The 24,860-nt window shown below is 37.2% G+C and overlaps 1 protein-coding gene across 2 annotated transcripts in view; it reads left to right on the top strand.

The window, feature by feature from the left end:
• The window catches only part of PIWIL2 (piwi like RNA-mediated gene silencing 2), a 59,576-nt gene that overhangs the window by 22,464 nt on the left and 12,252 nt on the right, over nt 1-24,860 (top strand). For both annotated transcript variants that reach the window (XM_017653847.3, XM_073232668.1), the window contains exons 14-19: nt 1,145-1,258; nt 2,218-2,406; nt 4,413-4,514; nt 5,063-5,179; nt 5,752-5,840; nt 6,799-6,904. In XM_017653847.3, coding sequence (XP_017509336.2) covers nt 1,145-1,258; nt 2,218-2,406; nt 4,413-4,514; nt 5,063-5,179; nt 5,752-5,840; nt 6,799-6,904 — 717 coding nt within the window. The remainder of the gene's footprint in view (nt 1-1,144; nt 1,259-2,217; nt 2,407-4,412; nt 4,515-5,062; nt 5,180-5,751; nt 5,841-6,798; nt 6,905-24,860) is intronic.

The following is a 24,860-nucleotide window of genomic DNA, read 5'->3' on the forward strand; positions in this document are numbered from 1 at the left end:
ATATATTCATAGGGTTTCCCTTTTTTTCCCCTCAGTATATGTAGAATGTTTTCCATGTCATTTAATATTTTTCTAAATATTTTAGTGGCTGCCAGATACTTCCTATTCCTTTATGTTCAAATCAAATTTAGTATTTTCCTATTATAAATAGTGATTTGGTGAACATCCTTGTAACTAAACCTTTGCACATGTTTATTTTCATAGTCGAAGCTATGGAAGTGAAGTCATTAGGCTGGGGGCATTTAGATCCTTAGTATTTATTTCATTCTTCCATAAGCTTCAGATGAGTCTGCTGCCTAGCACTCCTGCTAATATGGATATTGTTATGCTTTCTATTAGACTTTCATAATATTAAGAAAGTCATTAAAATGCTTTGATTATAGGTAAAATAAGTATTTGTTATTTTGAAAAAATCAAATAATAGAGGTCATAGAAACTAAAAGTCCTCCATAATTACACTTTCCCCAGAGATAATCATTACTAAGTGTGAACTCATTCCGTTTTTATGGTGCACACATGATTGTTTTTTGTAAAAACAGGATCATATGACATAGAATTAGAAAGTGATTTTAATGATCTCAGAATAGTCCATCATACTGATATTCATCAGTTTAGCTATCTTCCTACTTTTGGATATTTAGATCCAATTGATTTGTTATTCTTAATTTTTTTTCATTATATTTATGCCTTTTCCTTACTGCTTTTCTTTTGTATAAAGTATAATAATTTATGTTCAGCCTCACTAAGAAATTTTAACTTTAATTTTCTCCTTAAAACATTTTTGAGATTATTTTCCTGTTCACCTTAAAATTATTGTTGCTTCACATACATTCCCTGCTTCTGAACAGTGTTTTTTTAATCCTTTTCTTGGCAGACCATGTTGGAAGCTTCAATAATTAAAGAGCAGTGCCTAAAAACAAGAGCAGTGCCTATAAAACTTTTACCTGTGCAATGTCCAGGGTTTTATTGACATGAACTGTCACTGCTAGCAAAGTTTCATTTTTCTGCCATTTTTGGAAGTTACAACAGGGATAGGTCTATATATATAATGGAGGTGACCAGGCCTCAAAGAGAGCAATATCAGTGTTTATCTAAGTAATGTTTGCAGATGGCTCATGTCATAGGTACTTTATTTTCTGTTTAGATTGAAGGACGTATTCTGCCAATGGAAAGAATTAACTTAAGAAATTCTTCATTTATCACGCCTCAGGACCTAAACTGGGCTAAGGAAGTAACCAGAGACCTTTCCATCTTGACTGTAAGTGATTTTTTAGGTGGTAAAGAAAGGACCAGTATTCCTAAAAGTGTGGAAATTAGGAAGCAGCAATGATTCAGTGTCCTCTTTTTGATAGAAAAGACCACATGAATTATCCCCTAAGCAGGGGGCCTTCAAACAGAGCAAATTGAGTTCTTGTTCAAGATAAGCACATTGCTTGACCATAGACTTAGGAAAGGAAATAAATTGCTGAGATAATTGGTATCATGCTAGCCTACCACCCACTCTCTTTTTCCTTTTTCCCTTTTCTCCCCAACCCCCTTTTCCTGGGTGTGTTCTGGAAGTTGTTTTGTCCATTTAAGAAGCAAAATTGAAACAGTCCCCCACCAAGGGAACCAAAGAACAAAATAGCATGTAATTATCTTTAAATGTTTTTGGCTATGCATAAAGTACACACATCTGTTTCTAAAATTTATTGAAATTCAGCCATAAATGTACAGCTTAATGAATTTTCACAAAGTAAGTAGACCTCAATGCCAAAGATTAAGAAACAGAACTTTACCAGAGCCCCAGAAGCCCTTTTCCATGCTCTTGGTTACCACCTATCTCTCACCCTTATACACTCCAGGAATAGCAACTCTTTTGACTTCTAACAGCATAGATTCATTTTAGCTGTTTTTGTATTGATATACATGAAGCCATGCTGTATGTATTCTTAATACCTGGCTTCATTTCTGCGATCTTGTATTGGTGTGTCTCACCCATATTGTTATGTGAGGTTGTAGATTTTCCATTCTCATTGCTATATAGGATTCCATTATGAGCTTGGGCCAGGGATTATTGATCACATGCATCTTTGTTCATAATAGGAATTAGATAAGACAGGACTCAAGCAGAGAGAATGAAAAGCAACATATTCTCTAAACTAACATCTCTTGGATGAGAATTTGGAGTGTTTGGGTTGTGGGAAGTACCAAAAATATCTTTGGTTTTTTTTTTAGGTTCCCATGCATTTCTGGGCACTGTTTTACCCAAAGAGAGCAATGCATCAGGCCCAAGAACTGGTTAACATGTTAGAGAAGATAGCTGGCCCCATTGGCATGCACATCAGCCCACCAGCCTGGGTTGAACTAAAGGATGATCGGATAGAGACCTATGTCAGAACTATTCAGTCCACGCTGAGAGTGGAGGTAATAAATTCATTTAATTTGAGTAAAATTATGGGATTCCTGTTCTAAAATACTTACACACTTGATTTTAAGTTATCTTAGTTATCAGTCTGTTGATGATGTCCCAAACCTTTGTCTTATTCATGTATGAAGGCACTACTGAACTAAGAGAAGCATCTCTGTGCCCTGTGTTGGCACCGTCACTTACCAGTGTTCTGCTCACATAACCAGCTGAGAGAATAGCTGACTTAACTTTCGTTCTTTATCTGTATAGAACATGTGCTCAGAAAGCAACTTATTGGGCCAGGTGCCATCTTGCATGAGCCAGTACTGAGATGTCAGTCTGGTCTGGCTCCAGATTGCACTTGCTCTGGTGATAAACTTGGCAGATAGATGGCCCATCAGCTGTGTTCTGATAGCCAATGAAGACCACTGGAGCCAAGCAGGTCACAGCATTCACAACTCATGGTTCAGCCTGCAGTACTTACCTGTTGGGTGTAAAGCAGAGGAGGAAATTAAGGAGGGGGTAAAAGCAGGGGGAAAGTTTGGGGAGGCAATTAGTCCTAGAACTGAAGAGTCCATTCTTGTGAGATCAATACTAGCATCACACTGTGTGTGGATCCACTCTTCCAGCTGTAGCGTCTGCAGCAGCACACTCGTGTTCTCTCTGACTTTTCCTCCTGACTTCCTATACCTGTCTTACTCTACCACAGCCTCCCACAGGCCTGATCATTGATAAATTCCTCTCTGCTTTTAAAAGAAGACCTAGTTCACTATATCAACTCCCCACCGTTAAGCTTCTCATGTTCTCTTCGTGAGAGTGTACTGCCAGCAGTTTTCATGGAGCGTGAATATGCATTTCATTCATAGTATTTGCCGAGCTTAATTGGTCTTATCTCTCTGTCATCTTTAGGGCATTCTGTTTTATTATTCTTTGTTAGGGGTGTCAGGTGTCTGCGGGAGCCAGATAAGTTACACAAACTATTAGAATGGGCCAGGAGGAGACTGTGAGGAACAAAAGAGAGTAAACCCCGTGACTGCACATAAAAGCCCAGCACTGCTAATTGATTTTTAATTTGTCTTTCAAAAGAAGCCAAGAATGTAGATTTGTGTATGTGTGCACCTCCCTATTTTAAGTGTTAGTTAAAAAAAAGTGTAAATCACTGTTGGGACTTAAAAAACCACATGTGTATGACAGATGCAGCCTTAGGCTCCCAGTGTGCAGTCTGTGTTCTGTGTGGCTTTGGAAGTTCTTTGGTGTGACGCTGGAACATGTGTCCTCCAAGAAGTGTGAATGTAGCATGAGTCTTGATTTATGTACTAATTTATGTTGTGCACTATTGATTCACCATTTATAGCCACGTCTGGTATAAAGGGTTGGCAGCTTTCACTTGATTGCTGCTTTTGTTTATTCAGACTGAAAAATCCTGTTTTTAATATTGGATCTCTTACCTGGTGAGGGGTAGAGGATGCTGACATGAGAGGTGGTGCTGGTAGTATCATCCTGTCTCCTAACCAGAGAGTTAGGAAGAGTTACTTAAGCATTTGACAAAAGCTTCATTTTCTTCTGTGTGTGACTCTGAACCCTTTCTTGTGGTATTGCATTCCAGACTTCCTAGGGTTAAAGTTCTGTGGTTTGAATGTAATAAGGTGCTTAGTTTACTAAAGAGAGTGGTAAAAAACACAATAGGGAATTGAAACCAGCAAATAATAAGTAACTCCTGCATATTTTTGAAGTCTGTTCTTTTCCAGGCATCTTAATAAATCAGGTAATTGGGGAAAGCTCTGGATAATTTGTCGTAGAATATTACATACCTATGCAAAAGAAGCCCTGAACCCAGCAAATGTACATTCAGGTTCAAGGCTCTTTTTCTGCATCTGGAATGTCCACCCTCTTGGTTTCAGTCCCCTCTCTATCTCAAAGGTCCCTGGGCCTTGCAGACTTTCCAGCTGTCCCCAACTGGAGCCCCATCAACATGCCCTGAGAGTTCCAAAGCCTGACTTAACATCTGCTTTCTCTCCTCAAGGGGAAGATACAGCTGGTTGTTTGCATCATCATGGGCCCACGTGATGATCTCTATGGAGCCATTAAAAAGCTGTGCTGTGTGCAGACTCCCGTGCCCTCGCAGGTGAGTGGGAGCTGGGCTGGAGGCACTGATGGAAACTCTAGCCTCCCTTGAGGCTTGGAAAAGAGGGATGTGTGTATTCAAAAAGACTGAAGTAACTCTTAGAAGCTAACGTGTGTAGACCCTTCTGGTAAAGCATTCCCCTTATTTGAGTAATCTGGTGACAACTAGCAGATGCTCTTCATAAATGCTGCCTTCAGGGTCGGTCCCAAATGAATACAGAAGCTTTTCAGAGGGTGAGGCACCGCTGGTGTCACATGACTGGGTTCACTGAAAAGCTGAAAGGGGAAAGTTGTTTTTTCCTATGAAGGTTGGTTAAAACAATTTTTACTGTGCATGAGATCCTTTTGAAAGTTGTTTGTTGTTTTCTGTTTTTGTTTGTGTTGTGTGTGCATGCCTGCTTGGAAATCCTAGAATTAGAATTATGAAGGCAAAGTGTATTATCTGCCAAGTAGAGTTGCTTAACAAATGTAGTATTTTCTTCAAAACTGTTCTTATTTTCTGAGAGTTTGATGGTGTCCCCTTCCCCATACCTTTGGTCCCTTCACTAGGTCATCAGTACCCGAACCATTGGTCAGCCCAGCAGACTTCGGAGTGTGGCCCAGAAAATTTTACTTCAGATTAACTGTAAATTGGGTGGTGAGCTCTGGGGAGTGGATATTCCTCTGGTGAGTGATGCTGAGAGATGTCTTCATTCAGTTCAGCTCCTCAGGGAATCCTGCCTAGCTACTTCCCTCATAGAGTTACCTTTACTCTTGGTGCTTAGTAATCTAGATGGTTCATTGCCTGTTTCTGGAGAGCCCATGAGCTAAGAACGGTTTTTACAATTTAAATTTATTGAAACTAATATTTTCTGACATGTGAAAAGTATATGAAATTCAGTGTTCACTGTCTGTTAAGTGCAATTTTATTGGAAAAGAGCCATACTCCTTTACAAATTTATGGCTGCGATCATGTTGTAGCAGCACAAGTGAGTAGTTCTTAGAGAGACGGACTGTGTGGCTCACAAAGCCTAACGTACTTAATCTAGTCATTTATGGAAGAAGTTTGTTGATCCCTGTTCTTAGATCTCTGACTTTGTTCCTTTGTTCATGTGTTTAAAAAATGTCAAATTGATTTTCCTTTCTCTTTCTTTCCCTGAATTTAATTTTCATGTGTTGCTTTGGGGTTCAGATGATACTTAAAGATGGAGTGATGGATTGCTTAGGGACTTTGATTTGCTGTCTGTTTTCTGATGCAGAAACAGTTGATGGTGATAGGGATAGACGTTCACCATGACCCCAGGAGAGGCATGCGCTCCGTGGTTGGATTCGTTGCGAGCATCAGCTTGTAAGTGCTCATAGTTCCGTTTTGCTTGGTTACTTCATTTTGACACCTAATCTTATTATAAATCCAGCAAATATATTTTGAGTATTTTGTATTATAGCAAAAGTATACTTTACTAAAAGGATACTATAAATTACTATAATTTATTCAGTGAAAGTATACTAAACTTCTTTCTCCTCTATCTTCCTAAGATACTAGTTTATGCAGTCTGTCTACCAGACCTGTCACACATGTAAGCTTGTTGGCCAGCTGTGGTGTAATCTCAGAATGGGAACTGCCTCTTGGTGGTGGTGGTTTTTCCCCCCAGAAATGAAGGTTTTGTTTTGTTTGTTCTAATTCTAACAATAAGGCATGCTTATGCACATATTTGCAGAAATATAGTAATTGAAAGTCCTTCATGGTCCATCTTTTATTAACCACCACCAAAGGTTTGGTGTATATATATTTTCGGATTTTCTTTTATGCATGTGCTAACGCACTCAGCTGTTAGCATGTGTATGCATACGGCATGTTACTATGTAGACTGTTACTCAGCTTGTTTTCAGTACTTAAATAGTATATTTTGGACATTAGCCCATATCATTGCAAATAAATCCCAACAATTCCTTTTAACTGCTGCATGGAATTTATGCCACAGCACTATTTATTTAGATTTTTTAAATGTCTTTGTTTATTTAGTCCTCTATTGGTGGATATCTGGCTTGTTAAATTTTTTCAATTGGAAGCAGTTTTATATAGCAGATATCCACAATCATGCCTATGTTTTTACATTCTGTATGTGACTTCCATATGTCTTTTCCCTACATCACCATGTGTTTTTACATGTAACATGAATGCATTTACTAGGTATTTGTTGGGTTGGTGCATAAAGAAGCCTGTGTGTGCTGACATTCAGACTGTGGGCTCTCCTGTGTGAGTACCTTCATCTTTCTGTCTTCTCTCTCCACTGCTTCTGCCCCAGGACCCTCACAAAATGGTATTCCCGAGTGGTGTTCCAGATGCCTCAGCAGGAGATTGTGGACAGCCTGAAGCTGTGCCTGGTGGGCTCATTAAAAAAGTTTTATGAGGTGAGGAGAAATGTTCTGAAGTTTCAGGGTTTTTAAGAACTGCCTCTCTGACCACTCAAAGAGGAAGTTTGATTTAGAAAGAAGGATCCCAAATTGAAGGTAAGTCTTCTAAACAGACTGAAAGTCAGTCATGGCTGAATGGGTAGCTCAGAGGGACTGCTTTCAGGCTTCTACTTGAACAGAGCAGCTTAAAGGCTAAATCCTTTGATTTGGTTTGGAAGATAATGATTATTTCCCAGGTTGTCAGTCTGATGCCTGTAGACATAATCTTCATACCCTTATCAGGAAAACCATGGGTAAATTTTAGCAATTAAAGCAGCTTATGAATTTGCTCAGCTTTTTATGGCTGTCATCAGGCGCTGGCTCTTTTCATTTTGGTTCAAGACAAATGCCTCTCTGTAAGTCACTCCTAGAACTCCAAAGAATGCTAACAATACTTACTGAATTACTGTCATTAAGCCGATATTGGGTCTGGAACAATGAGCAAGCAAAATACTGGTTTTTGTCTTGGCCAGTACATCAAAGGAAGCACAAAGTGGCTTTCATTTCTTAGGGTCAGAGTTAGCCCTTTGCACAAATTAAACAGCAAGTAATTTAATAATTTTGTATGATTAAAGTTAGTCTCTAGAATTCCATCTTCTTTTTTGAATAAGGTTTCCTACTGTGTCCTTTTCAGTATTAGCGATTGTGTAACATTGAAGTTGAACGTTGTTTCTAAGGAGTGCCATACGATACGCTACTCTGTCACCAAGTTCTACCTCACCTTTTTCCTTGTTGCTATTGTTTTCCTTCAAAGTTCTATCTTCTGGGCGCTAGCTCAAAGATTACTTCTGTGAAGCCATTCCTGTTTCTCCTCCACTATTCCATTCTTTAGCTATTCTAATTTCTTAATGTTCCTCTCCCAAGTCTCTTTGTTTATATTCTGTGTAGTAGTTGTCACATCCTGCCTGACATTAGTTGTTTGTAGTCTGATTTATCTCTCCCCCTGGTTGTAAATCACTTGAGTACTTTTTGATTGTTGATGGCTGTGTAACAAATTACCCTAAAACTTAGTGACATGCAGTGAGCACTTACGATGTTCACAGTCAGGAAGTTATACATGGCACAGCGGGCTCCAGTTCCTCTCCATGCAGGCTTCTCTGTGTCTTTCTGAGCTAGTCTGGGCTCCCTCACATAATGGCTAGGTTTAGAGTGTGAGCTTTTCAAGAGACAGAGAGAGCCAGGTGGAAGTCTTGTTGTCTTTTGTACCTTAGCCTTGCAGGCCATGCACCATGACTTGCACTGCATTTGATTTATGGAGCAGTGTCGTTATGAATATGCCTAACATTTGGAGGAGCCGGGGTACGGTACAGATAGACTTAAAGAAACAAATAACTAATCTCTGTAAAGCCTTACATACATTTTCATATTTTTGTACTAACTTAATTACTCTTTTCCCTCTTGATTTGCCACTCTTTGTATGTTACAATAAACTTGTGCCAAACTCTTCAGCACAGAAGTTAGTTGGTCGTTAGCTAATCCACTTCATCCTCAGGTCAGTCATTCTTCCATCAGTATTACATCCTGAGGGGGCTTCAACCCAGTTTCCCAGTATATTTGATTAGCAATGTCAGTATTACCATAAGACTGGTTAGCATGATGTAACTGAATCATACAAACAAGATTAGTGTCTCACCACATTGCAGTACGGTAGTAGATATAATCTAAAATTTTAAAATAACGGCATATTACCAGGTGGAGAAAGACAAGTACCAAATGATCTCACTCATTTGTGGAGTATAACAACAAAGCAAAACTGAAGGAACAAAACAGCAGCAGACTCACAGACTCCAAGAAGGGACTAGTGGTTACCAAAGAGAAGGGGTTGGGGAAAGTGGGAAGTGGGTGGGGAGGGGGGAAGAAGGGTTAGACTAAGGGGCACTATAGTTCACAGGGAAGGCAGTACAGCATGGAGAAGACAAGTAGTGACTCTACAGCATCTTACTGTGCTAATAGACAGTGACTGCAGTGGGGTGGAGGGGGGTGCTTGATAATATGGGTGAATGTTGGAACCACAGTGTTGCTCATGTGAAACCTTCAGAAGTGATACCTTAATAAAAATAATAATGGCATATTACTAGATTCTTACTGAGGCAAGAATAATTAGTTGAGTTCCTCCTCATGCTATTTTATGTATGACCAAAATGTCTCCCAGAGCCAGGCCACTTTAGGTTTGCAGGCTTCCATTCCACAGTGTCAGGTTCCAAAAACAGGAGTACTCTCAGCAATGTGGTTTCACCCCTCCAAGTATCTGGTATACTTGAGCAAAAGACAAGGTCCTCTGTTGAAAAGCCTCTTGTGAGGCGCCTTGTAGTACTGGCTTTCCCTCATTGTATAATCGTTTATTCATCCCTTTATCCTCAGCAATTATTGTTGCTTCTTTCTATGTACATCTAAATGCTTCCTCCTTTGCTAGAGACGTTAGGTTTGGCTGCTGAGCTGGTCTAGATTACAGGCAGCAATACTATTCTAGCAAGTGCCTCCCTCTCGGCCCATTCCCATTCATATAGGGTAGGTTACACAGGTACAGCACTAGTGGGCTTACCTGACTACTAGGCAGGATAGCTGTATTTCCTGTGAACCTCAGTTTTGCCAGAGTTTTCATACCAAAAGACATACTACCTCATCAGGCCCTTAGGCACTGTACCATAAAAGCTTAAAAATATAGTTTCTTGCTTAAGGATTTTATGGGTTGAACTGTGCTCCCCAAAAAGATGTTGAAGTCTTAATCCCTAGAACAGTGAATGTGACCTTATTTGGAAATAGGGTTTTTGTAGATGATCAAGTTAAGATGAGGTGATTAGAGTGGGCCTTAATCCAATATGACTGCATCCTTATGAAAAGAGATTTGGACACAGAAACACATAGAAGAAAGACGATGTGAAAACACAGGGAGTTAGCCACCTACAAGCCAAGGAACACCCAAGGCTACAAGAAGCAAGGAGGGAGACATGGAAAAGGTTGTCTCTCATTCCTCAGAACAACCCTGCCCACACCTTCATTTCAGACTTCTGGCTTCCAGTCCTATAACAGAATATACTTCTGTGTTTAAGCTGTCCAGTAGTGGCGCTTTGTTATGTAGCCCTAGCAAATGGACACGCGGCTCTTCCCAGCTACTGGTCCTTGAGTTGCAGCCCTGGTCCAAGAAGCACTCCATCAGATAGGAAAGAAAGAGTGTTAGGGTCATGTGAGGGGAGACAAAAAAGTATTATCACACCAGCATCCTCTTCTCTAGATCCCCAGAGAAAGGGAGGAGTCTGTCTAGCAGGGACAGTACTTTGGCCCTGCTAATGTTGAATGTGAGTACACACATAAAGGTGTGTCAGCCAGCCCCTCACACCTTCATCTCCTCCATTTTAGATAAGAAGTGTTTCCAATTTCTTAGAAATTAAATAAATCATGAGAAAACAAATAATTCTAATTCTAAACAAACCATTCTAAATTCTGTTACTCTGAGGATGAAAAATGTGTTCCTTGGTCTGACGAAATGTGACTTGGCAGTCCAGATTGGTGCAGTGTTTTCTGTTTTAATCCTCTTAGTATCTTGAGCATTTGTATTTATCAGTAGGTATGCAAAGCCCAATTCAGAATAGGTGTCTGTTTCTGTTGGGAACTCTTTTCAGGCTCCTAGAACTACCAGAATCAGTCCAACTTGACAGTTAGGTACAGGTCTTCCCCCGCAAGGAATCTACCCCAGAACTATCTGCATTCTCTGTTTCTCCTCTTGGCAGACAGGACACTTCTTGTTCACATTTTGCACTTGAGAGGGTGCAAGGGAAGTATGTCTAGATTCAGCCCACTTCTGCATTGATGCCAACCCCCAAGGCCCACTTTTTTCATACACCCAGGTGCCACCTCTAGTAAGCCAACCAGGATATCTACTTGTGGGTGCTAACCACTTTCTGATCTTGGAAGGAGGTAATTTTTCACCACTCACCAGTCCCTCTGTTTCCTGATAATGTCTATTCTGCTTTCTTTCTCTCTGGATTTGCAATTTTGGGTATATCCTATGGATATAATCATAAAATGTGTGACCTTTTGAGGCTGACTTCTTTCATTGAATATTTTTAAGTTGTAGCATATATCACTATTCTTTTTTATAGATGAATAATATTCCATTGTATGTTTATTCCACAATTGGTTTATCTGTTCATCACTGATGGACATCCAGACTTGTTCCCACCTTTTGACTATTGTGAATAATGCTACTCTGAACCTGCTGTGTGTTTATTTGTTTAAGTGCCTATTTACACTCCTGTGGGGCATATGCCTCAGAATGAAATTGATGTATCATATGGTAAGTCTATATTTAACTTATTGTGGAACCACCAAATTGTATTCCATAACAGCTGTACCATTTTACATTCTTACCAGCAATATATGAGGGCTCTAATTTCTCCACATTCTTGCCAACACTTCTTATTTTACATTTTTTAATTATGGCTATTGTGAAGTGGTATCTCATTATGGTTTTAAGTAGCATTTCCTTAATGACCAGTGATGTTAAACATCTTTTCATGTGATTATTATCTATTTGTGTACTTCCTTCGAAGAAGTCCTTTGAAGTCCTTTCCCCATTTTCAGTTGAGCTATTTATCTTTTTGTTGTTGAGTTGTTAAATTTTTTTTTTAACGTATTCTGGATGCAGAGCCTTTCTGATATATAATTTGCAAATATTTTCTCCTGTAGGGAGTCTTTACTTTTTTTGATAGTGTTATTTGATGGACAAAGGTCTTAAATTTTGATAAAGCTCAATTCAGTCTATATTTTGCTCCCTTGTGCTTTTTGGTGTAAAATCTAAAAATCTAAAATCTAAAATCTAAAAATCTGATGCTAAATCTGAGTCCATAAAGATGTACTCTTACGTGTTCTAATAACAGTTTTATAGCTTTAGCTCTTACATTGATCATTGGTCACTGATCCATTTTGAATTACATTTTATATACAGAATCAGGCAAAGGTTCAACTTTATTATTCTGCATGTGGTTATCCATTTGTCACAGCACCACTTGTTGAAGAGACTATATTGTTTCTCCATGGAATGGTTTTGACACCCTTGTTAAAAATCAATTGTCCATACATGCTTGGATTTCTTTACGAACTCTAAATTCCATTGCAGGGGTCTTATATGTCATCCCATGTCAGTACAACGCTGTTTCGATTACTGTTTCTTTTTAGTTCATTTTGAAATTGGGAAATGTGAATTTTATAGTTTTGTTTTTCTTTTTCAGTAGTGCTTTGGCTATTCAGGGTCCCTTAAAATTCCATATGGACTTGAGATAGGTATTTCCATTTCTGTAAAAAAGGCCATTGGAATTTTGATAGAGATTGCATTGAATTTGTAGCTTGCTTTGGAAGTATTGCCATCTTAATAATATTCTGTCTTGCAATATATGGACATAGTATGTCTTTCCATTTCTTTAGTTCTTCTTTAATTTCTTTCAGCAATGTTTTATAGTTTCCATGCACACACATTTCACCTCTTTGGTTCAATTTATTCTTAGGTGTTTATTCTTTTGAATACTACTGTACATTGAATAGTTTTCTTAATTTCATTTTTAGATTGTTCATTGCTGGTGTATAAAAACAACTGTTTTTGTGCATTGATCTTTAACCCTGCAACTTTAAAAAATTTGTTTATTAGTGTTAGGTTTTTTTTTTTTTTAATTCTTAAAGAGATTTTCTACATAGAGGATCATGTTATCTGCAAATAAAGATAGTCAAGCATCTTTCTTTCCAACTTTTTCTTTCTTAGTTGCTCTGGCTGGAATTTCCAGTACAGTGCTGAAAACAGTCATCCTTTTCTTTTCCTCATCTTAGGGGGATAGTTTTAATTTTAAGCCTTTCACTGTTGAATTGATGTTAGTTAAGGATTTTCCATAAAATCCCTTCATCACATTAAGGAAATTTCCTTCTATTCCTAATTTGCTGAGGGTTTTTATATTGTGAAAGCATGTTGAATTTTGTCAAATGCTTTTCATACATATTAATTGTAATAATCTCATTCAGATTAATACCAAATTAATTTCAGTTGTATACAAAAGCTTTTTCCTGTATAGTTCTGTTCTCTCCCTCTTTATGTTAATTCTGTGTTAGGGTTCTCCAGAGAAACAGAACCCATAGAGTGTGCATGTATAAAAAAGAGTTTTATTTAAGGAATTGGCTCATGATTTATGGGAGCTGGCAAGACCAAAATCTGCAGGGTGGCCAAGCAGGTTGAAGACCCAGGGAAGAGCCGATGTTGCAGATCACATTTGAGTTTAGCCTACTCGGTGTTCCACAGGCTTCTTGGATGTGTCAGTTAATTTTTTTTCTTTTGACCCTTTCTCTTCTCTCCTGCTGAGATTCCACTTATTTGCACATTAGCGTGCTTGATCGATGAAGTCTCACAGGTCTCAGGCTGCATTCACTTTTCTGCCTTCTTTTTTCTTTTTCATGCTGGATAATCTTCAATTCACCATTCTCCTAGTTGACTGATATTTCTTCTGCCTGATCAAATCTGCTGTTAATCCCTCGAATGACTTTTTCATTTCAGTTGTTATACTTTCCAACTCCAAATCTTCCGTTTGGCTCTGTCTTATTATTTCTGTCTCTTTTGTTGATAGTCTTTATTTGGTGTCACTTCTCATACTTTTCCTTAAGGTCTTTAGATGTGTTTTCCTTTAGTTCTTTCAACAGTATTTAAAATATTGGGTTAAAGCCCTTGTTCAGTAAAACCAATATCTGGATTTACCTCAGGATAGTTTCTGTTGACCACTTTTTTTTGTACAAATGGGCCATACTTTATAATTTCTTGGCATGTCTCATTATTTTTTGAAATTATTTCAAATTAATTATTTGAATATTATTGAAAACTGGACATTTTTAATATACTGTTGCAACTCTGCTAATTAAGCAATGCCCAGGGATTGTTGTTCAGTTTGTTTGATGACTTTTCTGTTCTGATTCAAATCTCTGTGTCTGGACTGTGCATAGCCACTGAAATCTCCCCTTAGTTAATTTAGTGATCAGCTAAATGACAGATTTCTTTAAACTCCTCAAACTTGTTCGGACCCCTCCAGTGACTGCTAGAGATAACTTGCTAGGTAATTTACCATGGTAGTGAAGCTGCAGGTATCACAGCTACTGCAAGTAGAAGGGAGATATGACTAGAGCAAGATAAAATACCACAAAGCTCATTGTTGTCAGATTCAGCCAGTTTATTGAATAAATGCTCTCTCATTGTTTCAAGCCTCTGGTTAGTTTCCACAGTTCTAAAAAAGTTAACTGTTATTGCAATGCACTTGTTGCTTTTATGGAAGAATAGACTTTTGAAGGTCCTTACTTTCTCATTCAATAAGTATTACCTCAGGAGTGCTTTTGACATCTTGGTTTTCTAGGTGGACGGTAATTAGAGTCTAGAACCCACTAAGGGAAGCAAGCATTGGAAAACCTCTATCATTTTGGTTTGGGGCCCCAGAGAGCTACATCCTAGGAATCAGGGTGACTGAGACCCAGGGAAGAGCTCGAGCCCTTAGAGCAAACTATAGCTCATCTTTGAATTATTTAAATTCCTAAATTCAGATATGATAGACTAAATGCTAGGGTTCCCAAGTTTTTCATAGTACTAATACTCTAGGTCCCTAGAAGAAACAAACTTAAATTTCTGTATGAAAAACATCATTCCAGGCCCCATGTTATTTTGATTAATAATGTGAAAATACTGTGGCAGCAATTTTTAAAAAGGAATATATGTATGTTATACAGTTATGCATTTGTGTCCCCATGTATGTATGTATATACACACATGTAGGTATAAATACACACACACACACATATATATATTAAAATATATATACTTGAGTTTAATTAAAGAGTTAATGAAAGCAAAAAGAATGAGAAAGCCAAGATAGGAAATTCTGGAAAAGGCAGCTAAAAGGTTTAAAAGCTTTGCAGCATATTTGAAAGTCTTTAGGAATCAGAAACTGGAGGCCAGGGCCCCTAGATCAGTGGTGGTCCTGGGTATGGTCCCTACTCTTTGGGATGTGAATCTGTAGGGCTGCCAACTAAGAGTAAAGAAGAGCTCTAGATAGACTGACCATAAATCATTTCAGTCCCTGGATATGTATTAGGTGAACTTTGACTGCTAGTTTCACTGCCTCCTTGCCAGAGTAAATCTTCTGAAGGAAGATAGTATTCTAGGCATCAAATTGTTTCTACAGTATCTGGCAAGCAGTAAATAATAACACAAGGAGAGAAGATGAAGGGACTGAAAACCAAGAAAATCAACAGATTATCAAATCCTGATCCAGAGAGGATTCAGATTAATTGAATAATTAGACACATTTTAAAATAGCTACATATAATGTGTTCAAAGAGATAATAGACAACATTAAGAATTTTAGCAAAGAATTAGAAACAATGAAAAAATAATTAGAATTTCTAGAACTAAAATCATGCTCACCAAAATTAAGCATTCAGTGGATGGATACACTAGGGCTGCCATAACAATGTATCATAGACTAGGTGGCTTAATCAACAGTTTATTTTCTCACAGTTCTAGAGCATGGAAGTACCATCAAGGTACTGTCAGTTGGAATCTCCTCAGGCCTCTCTCTTTGTCTCATAGGTAATTGTCTTCTCTGTGTGTCACAAGGTCTTCACTCTGTGTGTCTGTGTCCTAATTTCCTCTTCTTATAAAAATAGCAGTCAGATTTGATTAAGCCCACCCCCAATGATGTCATGTAAACTCAGGACCTTTCAAAAGGTTATTAACTCCAACTATGTAACATTCTGTGCTATTAGGAATTAGGACTGCAACATAAAAATTCTGGGGAAACAGACTGCATGCATAAAAATGGGTAACTCTTGGACTTAATTGAGGAGATAAGAGAGTCAGCTGAAAGACAGATAAGTGGAAAGTAATCAAATTGAAGCAGTGAGATAGAAAAAGTTAGAAAATTAAAAGGGAAATTAGAAAATACTTTGAAACAAAAGGAAGACACAACATACCAAAACTTATGGACCTAGGTAAAGCAGTACTTAGAGGGAAATTAATAGCTGTAAATCTATCTTAAAAAAGAAGATCTCAAAACAGCCCAACTTCAACCTTGAGAAACTAGAAAAAGAAGAGCAAACTAAACCCAAAGCTAGGATACTGAAGGAAATAATAGAGATTAGAGCATAAATAAATGAAATGAGAATTAAAAATCAATACCAAAAACTAGTGAAACCATAAGTTGGTTTTTTGAAAACATCAACAAAGTTGACAAATCTTTAGCTAGACCACCCACAAAATATGGAAGAGTCAGAAAATATAGAAAATTGGGAATAATAAAGAATTCACTATTAACCTTATGAGTACAAAAAGGATTATTTAAAAAATACTGTGAGCAACTATATATCAAGAAATCAGATTATGTAAATGCAATGGACTAACTCCAAGAAAGACAACCAAAACTTTTATACCAAATATTTAAAGGATTAGCCTCAGTCTTTTACAAGCTTCCAAAGAATAGGAAAGAATGGAACACTTCCTAATTCATACTCTGATGCCAATATTACTCTATCACAAGAAAACCATGGAAGGCATCCAGACTGGATATGAAGAGGTAAAAAACTATGTTTCCAGATGACATTATCTTACATCTAGAAAACTAAAGGATACGCACAGAGAAACTGTTGTAGCCAATAAACAAGTTCAGCAAGATTGAGGATATAAGATTAATAATCAGTTGCATTTTTGTACATTAGTACTGATCAATCTAGAAATGAAATTAAAACAATTCCATTTACAGTAGCATAAAAAATACATGGGAAAATACTTAGCAAAAGAAGTATAAGACATACAGAGAAAACTATATAACATTGTTGAAAGAAATGGAAGAGGTAAACAATAGGAAAGACATCCCATGTTCATAGACTGGAAAACTTAATATTCATGTGTAAATGCAAAAAAGTCTAAAATAGAACAATTTTGTAAAAGAAGAACAAAGTTGAAGTATTCATGTTCTAAGTCCAAAACTCAGTATAAAGCTAGAAGAAGCAAGATAGCCTGTTACTGACATAGAGATAGACTTGGAGATCAATAGAGTAGACTCAGAGTCCAGAAATAAACCTATGTGCCTATGATAAATGATCAACTACCAGGCTGCCATTAAATGGTAGAAAGACTAGTCTTTTCAAGAAATGGTACATGGATTACTGGATATCCACATGCATAAGAATGAAATTGGATTCTTTCCTCATACAATATACAAAAATTAATTCCAAGTGGATAAAAACCTAAATATAGGAACTAAAACTGTAATGTTCTAGATGATAACATAGGTGTAAATATTTGTGGTCATGTATTCGACATGACACTGAAAGCAAGTAAAGGAAAAGCATAACTTGGACTTTATCAAAATTAAAATCTTTTGGTGTGCTTCTAAGGACACTATCAAGAAAGTGAAAAGATAACCAGTGGAATGGGACAAATCATTAATCTGATATATCTGGTAACCGTATAGTTTCCAGAATATATAAAGAAGTCTTACAACTCAACAACAAAGAGACAAATATCCCATCTTAAAAATGGGCAAACATTTGAATAGACATCTCTCCAGAGAGCACGAACAAGAAGCATGTAAAAGAGCTTAATTATGATTAGTCATTAGGCAATGGAAATAAAAATCACGGTGAGATTGTGGAGTATAACAATGAAGCAAAACTGAAGTAACAAAACAGCAGCAGAACTCACAGACTCCAAGAAGGTACTAGTGGTTACCAAAGGGGAGGGGTGGGGAAGAGTGGATGGGGAGGGAGGAAGAAGGGGATTGAGGGGTATTATGATTTAGTTCACATGGTGTTGCGGGGGGGTGGGTCATGAGGAAGACAGTGTAGCACAGAGAAGACAAGTAGTGACTATGGCATCTTACTACACTAATGGACAGTGACTAATGGGGTATGGGGGGGAATCAATAATAGGAGTGAATGTAGCAACCAAATTGTTTTTCTTGTGAAACTTTCATAGGAATGTATATCAATGATACCTTAATAAAAAAAAAAAATGAAATACCACTTCACACCAAACTAGGTAAGGGGTTATAATAAAGAAAGCTACAGACCAGTATTTCTTGTGAACATATATGCCAAAAAAGTAAATCTAACAATGTATTTAAAAATTATGTGCTGTGACTGTATTGAGTGAAATACTGGTCCTTCAAATTCATGTCCATATAGAACCTGTGAACATGACCTTATTTGGAAATACAGACTTTGTAGATGCACTCAAGTTGAGGAGAATGGATTAGGGTGGACCCTTATCCAATGTCTGATATTCTTATAAGAAGAAAATGAGGTCACAGAGTCATAGGGTGAAAGGCTATGTGAAGAAGCAGAGACACAAACACGGGGAGAGGGTGCTGTGAAGGTGTAGGCAGAGATTAAAGTGATGTGTCTACAAACCAAGAAACACCAAGTATTGCCAGCAACTGCTAGTAGCTATAACAGACAAGGAAGAATTCTTTTCTGGAGGTTTTGGAGGAAGCATGGCCCTGCTAATACCTTGATTTTGGACTTCTACTCTCCAGAACGGTGAGTGAATAAATTTCTGTTCTTCTAAGCCACCTAGTTGTGGTTCTTTGTTACAGCAACTTTTGGAAAAGAATATAACCAAGTGGTCAACCAAGTTATGCAAGGCTGGTTCAACACTTGAAAATCAGTATAGTGTATCCCATCAACAAGCTAAAGAAGAAAATTCGTATTAAAATCAATAGAGGCAGAAAAAGCATTTGGCAAAATTGAACTTCCATTCAGAATTAAAAAATAAACTCCCAGCTAACTAGCAATAGAGGGGAAACTTCATAAACTTTGCACAGAGCAACCACAAAAATCCTACAGCTAACATACTTAGTTATGAGAAACTAGATACCTTTCCCCAAAGATTGGAAACATTATTTTCACTCTCACCACTCCTATTTAACATACTGGAAGTCCCCATAGCTAATGCAAAAATAGAAGAAAAGGAAATAAAAGGTACACAGATTGGGAAAAAGAAAATTGTCTTTGCAGATAGAATGATTGACTATGTAGAAAAATCTCAAGGACTCAATAATGGAAAAAACCTACTGGAACTAATAAGTGAAAAAGTATGGGTTTGTAGGATATAAGGTTATAATATGCAAAAGTCAGTTCCTTTCCTATGTAACAGCACTGAACAATTGAAATGTGAAATTAAAAACAGTAACATTTGTATTAGGTCCAAAAATGAAACATTAAGATACAAATATGACACTTTTTTACAAAATCAAGAGGAAAATATAAAACTGTGATAAAAAAATCAAAGACTATAATGGAGAGAGATTCTATACTCATGGATGGGAAGATTCAATATCATTACGATGTCAGTTATTCCCAACTTGGTGTACAGAGTCAATGAAATCCCAAAGTCCCAGAAAGTTACTTTGTGGATATCTATAAAGTTTAAATGGAAAGGCAGAAGATACAAGATAGCCATTACTAAGTCTGAGGACTGACATTATTCAAAGAGTTAGTATAAAGCTACAGTAATCCAGTTGGTATGGTATTGGCAAAAGAATAGACATGTCAGTTTAACAGGGTAGAGCTCAGAAATAGACCTATGCAAAACAGAGTCCAGTGATCTTTGATAAAGGAGCATAGGCACTTCAAAGGAAAAAGAATAGCTTTTTCAACAAATGGTGCTGGAACAATTGAACATCGCATGCAAAAAAATAAAAATAAAAATCTAACCACAGACCTTACACCTTTCACAAAAATTCACATGTGTCAAACCTATATTTAAAATGTAAAACTAAAATTTCTAGTTAATAGCAGGAGGAAATATAAGTGATCTTGCATTTAGTGATTACTTTTTAGATATAAAAGTATGATCCATGAAAGAATGAATTGATAAGCTGGATTTAATTAAAATTTAAAACTTCTGCTCTGTGAAAGACACTGAGTAAATGAGAAGAAGCCACAGGCTGGGAGAAACACGTATCTGATAACGGACTGTTATATATACAAAGAACTCCCAAAACTCAACAACGAGAAAACAGACAACCTGATTAAAAGACAGGCAAAAGACTTAACAGACATCTCATCAAAGAAGCTAAAAATATGGCAAATAAGCATATGAAAAGATAATGTAACATTAGAGAATTACAAATTAAAACGAGATTCCACTACTCTATTAGTATGGCGAAAATCCAAAGCACTGACACCACCAAATGCTGGTGAGGATGTGGAACAACAGCAACTCTCACTGATAATTGCTTCAGGCAATGCAAAATGGTACAGCCCCTTTGGAAGACAGTTTGGCAGTTGCTTAAAAAATAGTGAACTCTTAGGATAGGATTCAATGATTGCACTACTTGGTATTTACCCAAAGAAGTTGGAATTTATGTCTACAGAAAAACCTGCACAAAGGTGTTTATAGCAGCTTATCCATGGTTTCCAAAACTTGGAAGCAATCAAGGTTTTTCAATAGGTGAATGGAAAAATAAACTGTGGTGCATCCAGAAAATGAAACATTATTCAGCAGTAAAAAGAAGTGAGCTATCCTGAAAGCTTTTCCTTTAGGATTGGGAACAAGACAAGGATGCCCACTCTCCCTACTTCTATTCAACATAATACTAGAGGTCCTAGCCACGGCAATCAGACAACACAAAGAAATAAAAGGCATTCAGATTGGCAAGGAAGAAGTTAAACTGTCCCTGTTTGCAGATGACATGATATTGTACATAAAAAAACCCTAAAGAATCCACTCCAAAACTACTATATCTAATACCTGAATTCAACAAAGTTGCAGGATAGTAAATTAATACACAGAAATCTGTGGCATTCCTATACACTAACAATGAACTAGCAGAGATAGAATCAGGAAAACAATTCCATTCACAATTGCATCAAAAAGAATAAAATACCTAGGAATAAACCTAACCACCTATACTCTGAAAACTACAAGACACTCATGAGAGAAATTAAAAAAGATACCAATAATGGAAACACATCCCATTCTCATGGATAGGAAGAATTAATATTGTCAAAATGGCCATCCTGCCTAAAGCAATCTATAGATTCAGTATAATTCCCATCAAAATACCAACAGCATTCCTCAATAAACTAGAGAAAATCGTCCTAAAATTCATATGGAACCACAAAAGACCTCGAATAGCCAAAGCAATCCTGAGAAGGAAGAATAAAGTAGGGGGAATTATGCTCCCCAACTTCAAGCTCTACTACATATCCACAGTAATCAAGACAATTTGGTACTGGTACAAGAACAGACCCATAGACCAATGGAACAGACTAGAGAGCCCTGATATAAACCCAACCATATATGGTCAATTAATATATAATAAAGGAGCCATAGACATACAATGGGGAAATGACAGCCTCTTCAACAGCTGGTGTTGGCAAAACTGGACAGCTACATGCAAGAGAATGAAACTAGATTATTGTTTAACCCCATACACAAAAGTAAACTTGAAATGGATTAAAGACTTGAATGTAAGTCATGAAACCATAAAAGTCTTAGAAGACAACATAGGCAAACATCTCTTGAATATAAGCATGAGCAACTTCTTCCTGAACCCATCTGCTCGAGAAAGGGAAACAAAAGCAAAACTGAACTCATGGGACTACATCAAACTAAAAAGTTTTTGTATGGCAAAGGACATCATCAAAACAAAAAGGCATCCTACAGTATGGGAGAATATGTTTGTAAATGATATATCTGACAAGGGGTTAACATCCAAAATATATAAAGAACTTACACGCCTCAATACCCAAAAAGCGATAACCCGATTAACAAATGGGCAGAGGATATGAAGAGACAGTTCTCCAAAGAAATTCAGATGTCCAACAAACACATGAAAAGATGCTCCACATCACTAATCATCAGGGAAATGCAAATTAAAACCACAATGAGATACCATCTCACACCAGTAAGGATGGCCAGCATTGAAAAGACTAAGAACAACAAATGCTGGCGAGGATGTGGAGAAAGGGGAACCCTCCTGCACTGCTGGTGGGAATGTAAGCTAATTCAACCATTGTGGAAAGCAATATGGAGGTTCCTCAAAAAAACTAAAAATAGAAATACCATTTGACCCTGGAATCCCACTCCTTGGAATTTACCCAAAGAATACAACTTCTCAGTTTCAAAAAGACATATGAACCCCTCTGATTATCACAGCACTTTTTACAATAGCCAAGATATGGAAGCAACCTAAGTGTCCATCTGGAGATGAATGTATAAAGAAGAGGTGGTACATATACACAATGGAATACTATTTAGCCATAAGAAAGAAACAAATCCTACCATTAGCAATGCCATAGATGGAGCTGGAGGACATTATGCTCAGTGAAATAAGCCAGGCGGAGAAAGACAAATGCCAAATGATTTCCCTCATTTGTGAAGCATAACAATGAAACAAAACTGAAGGAACAAAATGGCAGCAGACTCAGAGACTCGAAGAATGAACAGGTGGTTACCAAAGGGGAGGAGAGGTGTGGAAGGGCAGGTGGGGAGGGAAGGAGAAGGGGATTGAGGGGTATTATGTTTAGTACACATGATGTGGGGGATCATCATAGCACAGTGTAGCACAGAGAAGGCACATAGTGGATCTGTGGCATCTTACTACACTGATGGACAGTGACTGCATTGGGTTATGGGTGGGGACTTGATAATATAGGTAGATGTAGTAACCACATTGTTTTTTCATGTGAAACCCTCATAAGAGTGTATGTCAATCATACCTTAATGAAAAAAAAAAGTGAGCTATCAAGTCATGAAAAGATGGAGGAACCATAAATGCATATTACTAAGTGAAAAAAGCCAGTCTGAAAAGGCTACATACTGAATGAATCCAACTATAGGACACTCTGAAAAAGGCAAAACTATGGAGACAACAAAAAGATCAGTGGATTCCAGAGGTTTGGAAGGGTAAGGAAGGGAAGGATACATAGGTGGAGAATAAGGGGTTTTTAGAGCTGTGGAACTGTTCTGTTTCTATTCTATACATGACATGAATTTGTCAAAGCCCACAGAAGGTAGAACACAAAGAATGAATCCTTTATTATGCCAAGTAAAATAAGTCAGAGAAAGACAGATACCATATGATTTCACTTATATGTGGAATCTAAAAAACAAAACAGTCATAAACACAAAAAACAGGTGGTTGTCATAGGGAACGAGGACAGAAGGATGGGCAAAATAGATGAAGGGATAAAGAGGTCCAAATTTCCAATTATAAAATAAATTAGTCATGGGGATGAAAGTATTAGAATAGGGAATTTAGTCAACAATATTGTAATGGCTTTGTATATTGATTGATGGTTACTACACTACTATGATGGGCATTTAGTAATGTATGTAATTGTCAAATCACTGTTGTACACCTGAAAGCAATATATTGTCTATTGACTAGATTAAAAAAAATTTAAAAAGACCCTAATATAAACTATGGGCTTTAGTTAATGATTTATCAATATTTGTTCATTAATTGTAACAAATGTACCACCCTAATGTAATATGGTAACAGTAGGAAATTGTGCGTAGGTTGGCAGGGAGTGGAATATGGGAACTCTGTACTGTTGTTCCAATTTTTTTTAACTTAATGCTCGTCTAAAAAATAAAGTTTCTTAAAAACACACACACAGCACTTGAGACACACTAGGCTGGCTATAATTAAAAAGATGATAAAGGTGTTGTTGAGGTTGTGGAGAAATTGGAGCCCTCATACACTGCTGGTGGGGGTATAAAATTGGTGGAGCTGCTTTGAAAAGCAGTGGCAGTTCCTCAAGAAGTTACTGTATGACCCAGCAATTCTATTCCTAGGTATATACCCAAGAGAATTGGAAACATATGTCCACCTAAAAACTTGTACATAAATGTTCATAATATTATGGAGTATTAGCCAAAATGGAAACAATCAAAATGTCTGTGAACTATTGAATGGACAAACAAAATGTGATGTATCCTACAAATTAATATTATTTAGCAACAAAAAGGAATGAAGGACTGATACAGGTCATGACTTGTTTAAACTGAAAACATTATGCTAAATGAAATCATTTAGTCATGAAAGACCATATATTATGTGATTTTGCTTGTCCAGAATAGGCTAATCCAGAGTCAGGAAGCATGTTGATGTGTTCCAGGAGGTAGGGAACCTTTGTTCATGTTCTACCTGGAACCTTTTTCCCTTTCTTTGCTGACCAAATTGTCTGCTAATTCTTTCATCACACCTTTTCCTGAGGCATAGCATTCACTTCTCCCTCTAGAGAACAAATGTCTTATACTTCTCTGATCTCAGCATTTTACTTATACCTTTATTGTGTTATTTTTAATGTGTTGAGAACCATTTCCTTATATGTCTTGTCTCCCCAGTTCTGGTTCAAGTTCGATGAATATTTGGATGGTATCAAAGTAGTTTTAAAATTTTCTGAGATGAGCGCAATTACTCACATCAAGTGGGCATTAAGTGTTGTTCTGTGAATGAATAGAGCCACATGTTAAAGAACATCTCAAACATTCAGCAAATACTTCTTTTCTACTTGACTATCACCATTGTACTCAGTGCTGAGGATACCAAACCAAACAAGCACAGTCCTGCTTTCAGGGAACTCGTTAGTTTATTATTTCATATGGTTACCCTTGGACTGAAGTGGTTTAATAATATGCATTTACCATTTATGTTCAGTATTGTGATCTATTTCATATCCTGACTCCTCCCTAAACCATAGTCTTAAGATTTATGAAGGAAAATAGACAAGGTGACCTAGACAAGTTAGTAGTGCTGATGACTATTAGATTTTTAAGCAATTGACAACAAGAATTATGTCTTTCCCTTCTACTGGAAGCTTAAATACAAGTAGAGTGTCTTACACTCAGTGGTTGACTCAAATTTTAATGAAAGAAGTGATGTCA

This window comes from Manis javanica, chromosome 3 (assembly GCF_040802235.1).
Source record: "Manis javanica isolate MJ-LG chromosome 3, MJ_LKY, whole genome shotgun sequence".
Classification (NCBI taxonomy): domain Eukaryota; kingdom Metazoa; phylum Chordata; class Mammalia; order Pholidota; family Manidae; genus Manis; species Manis javanica.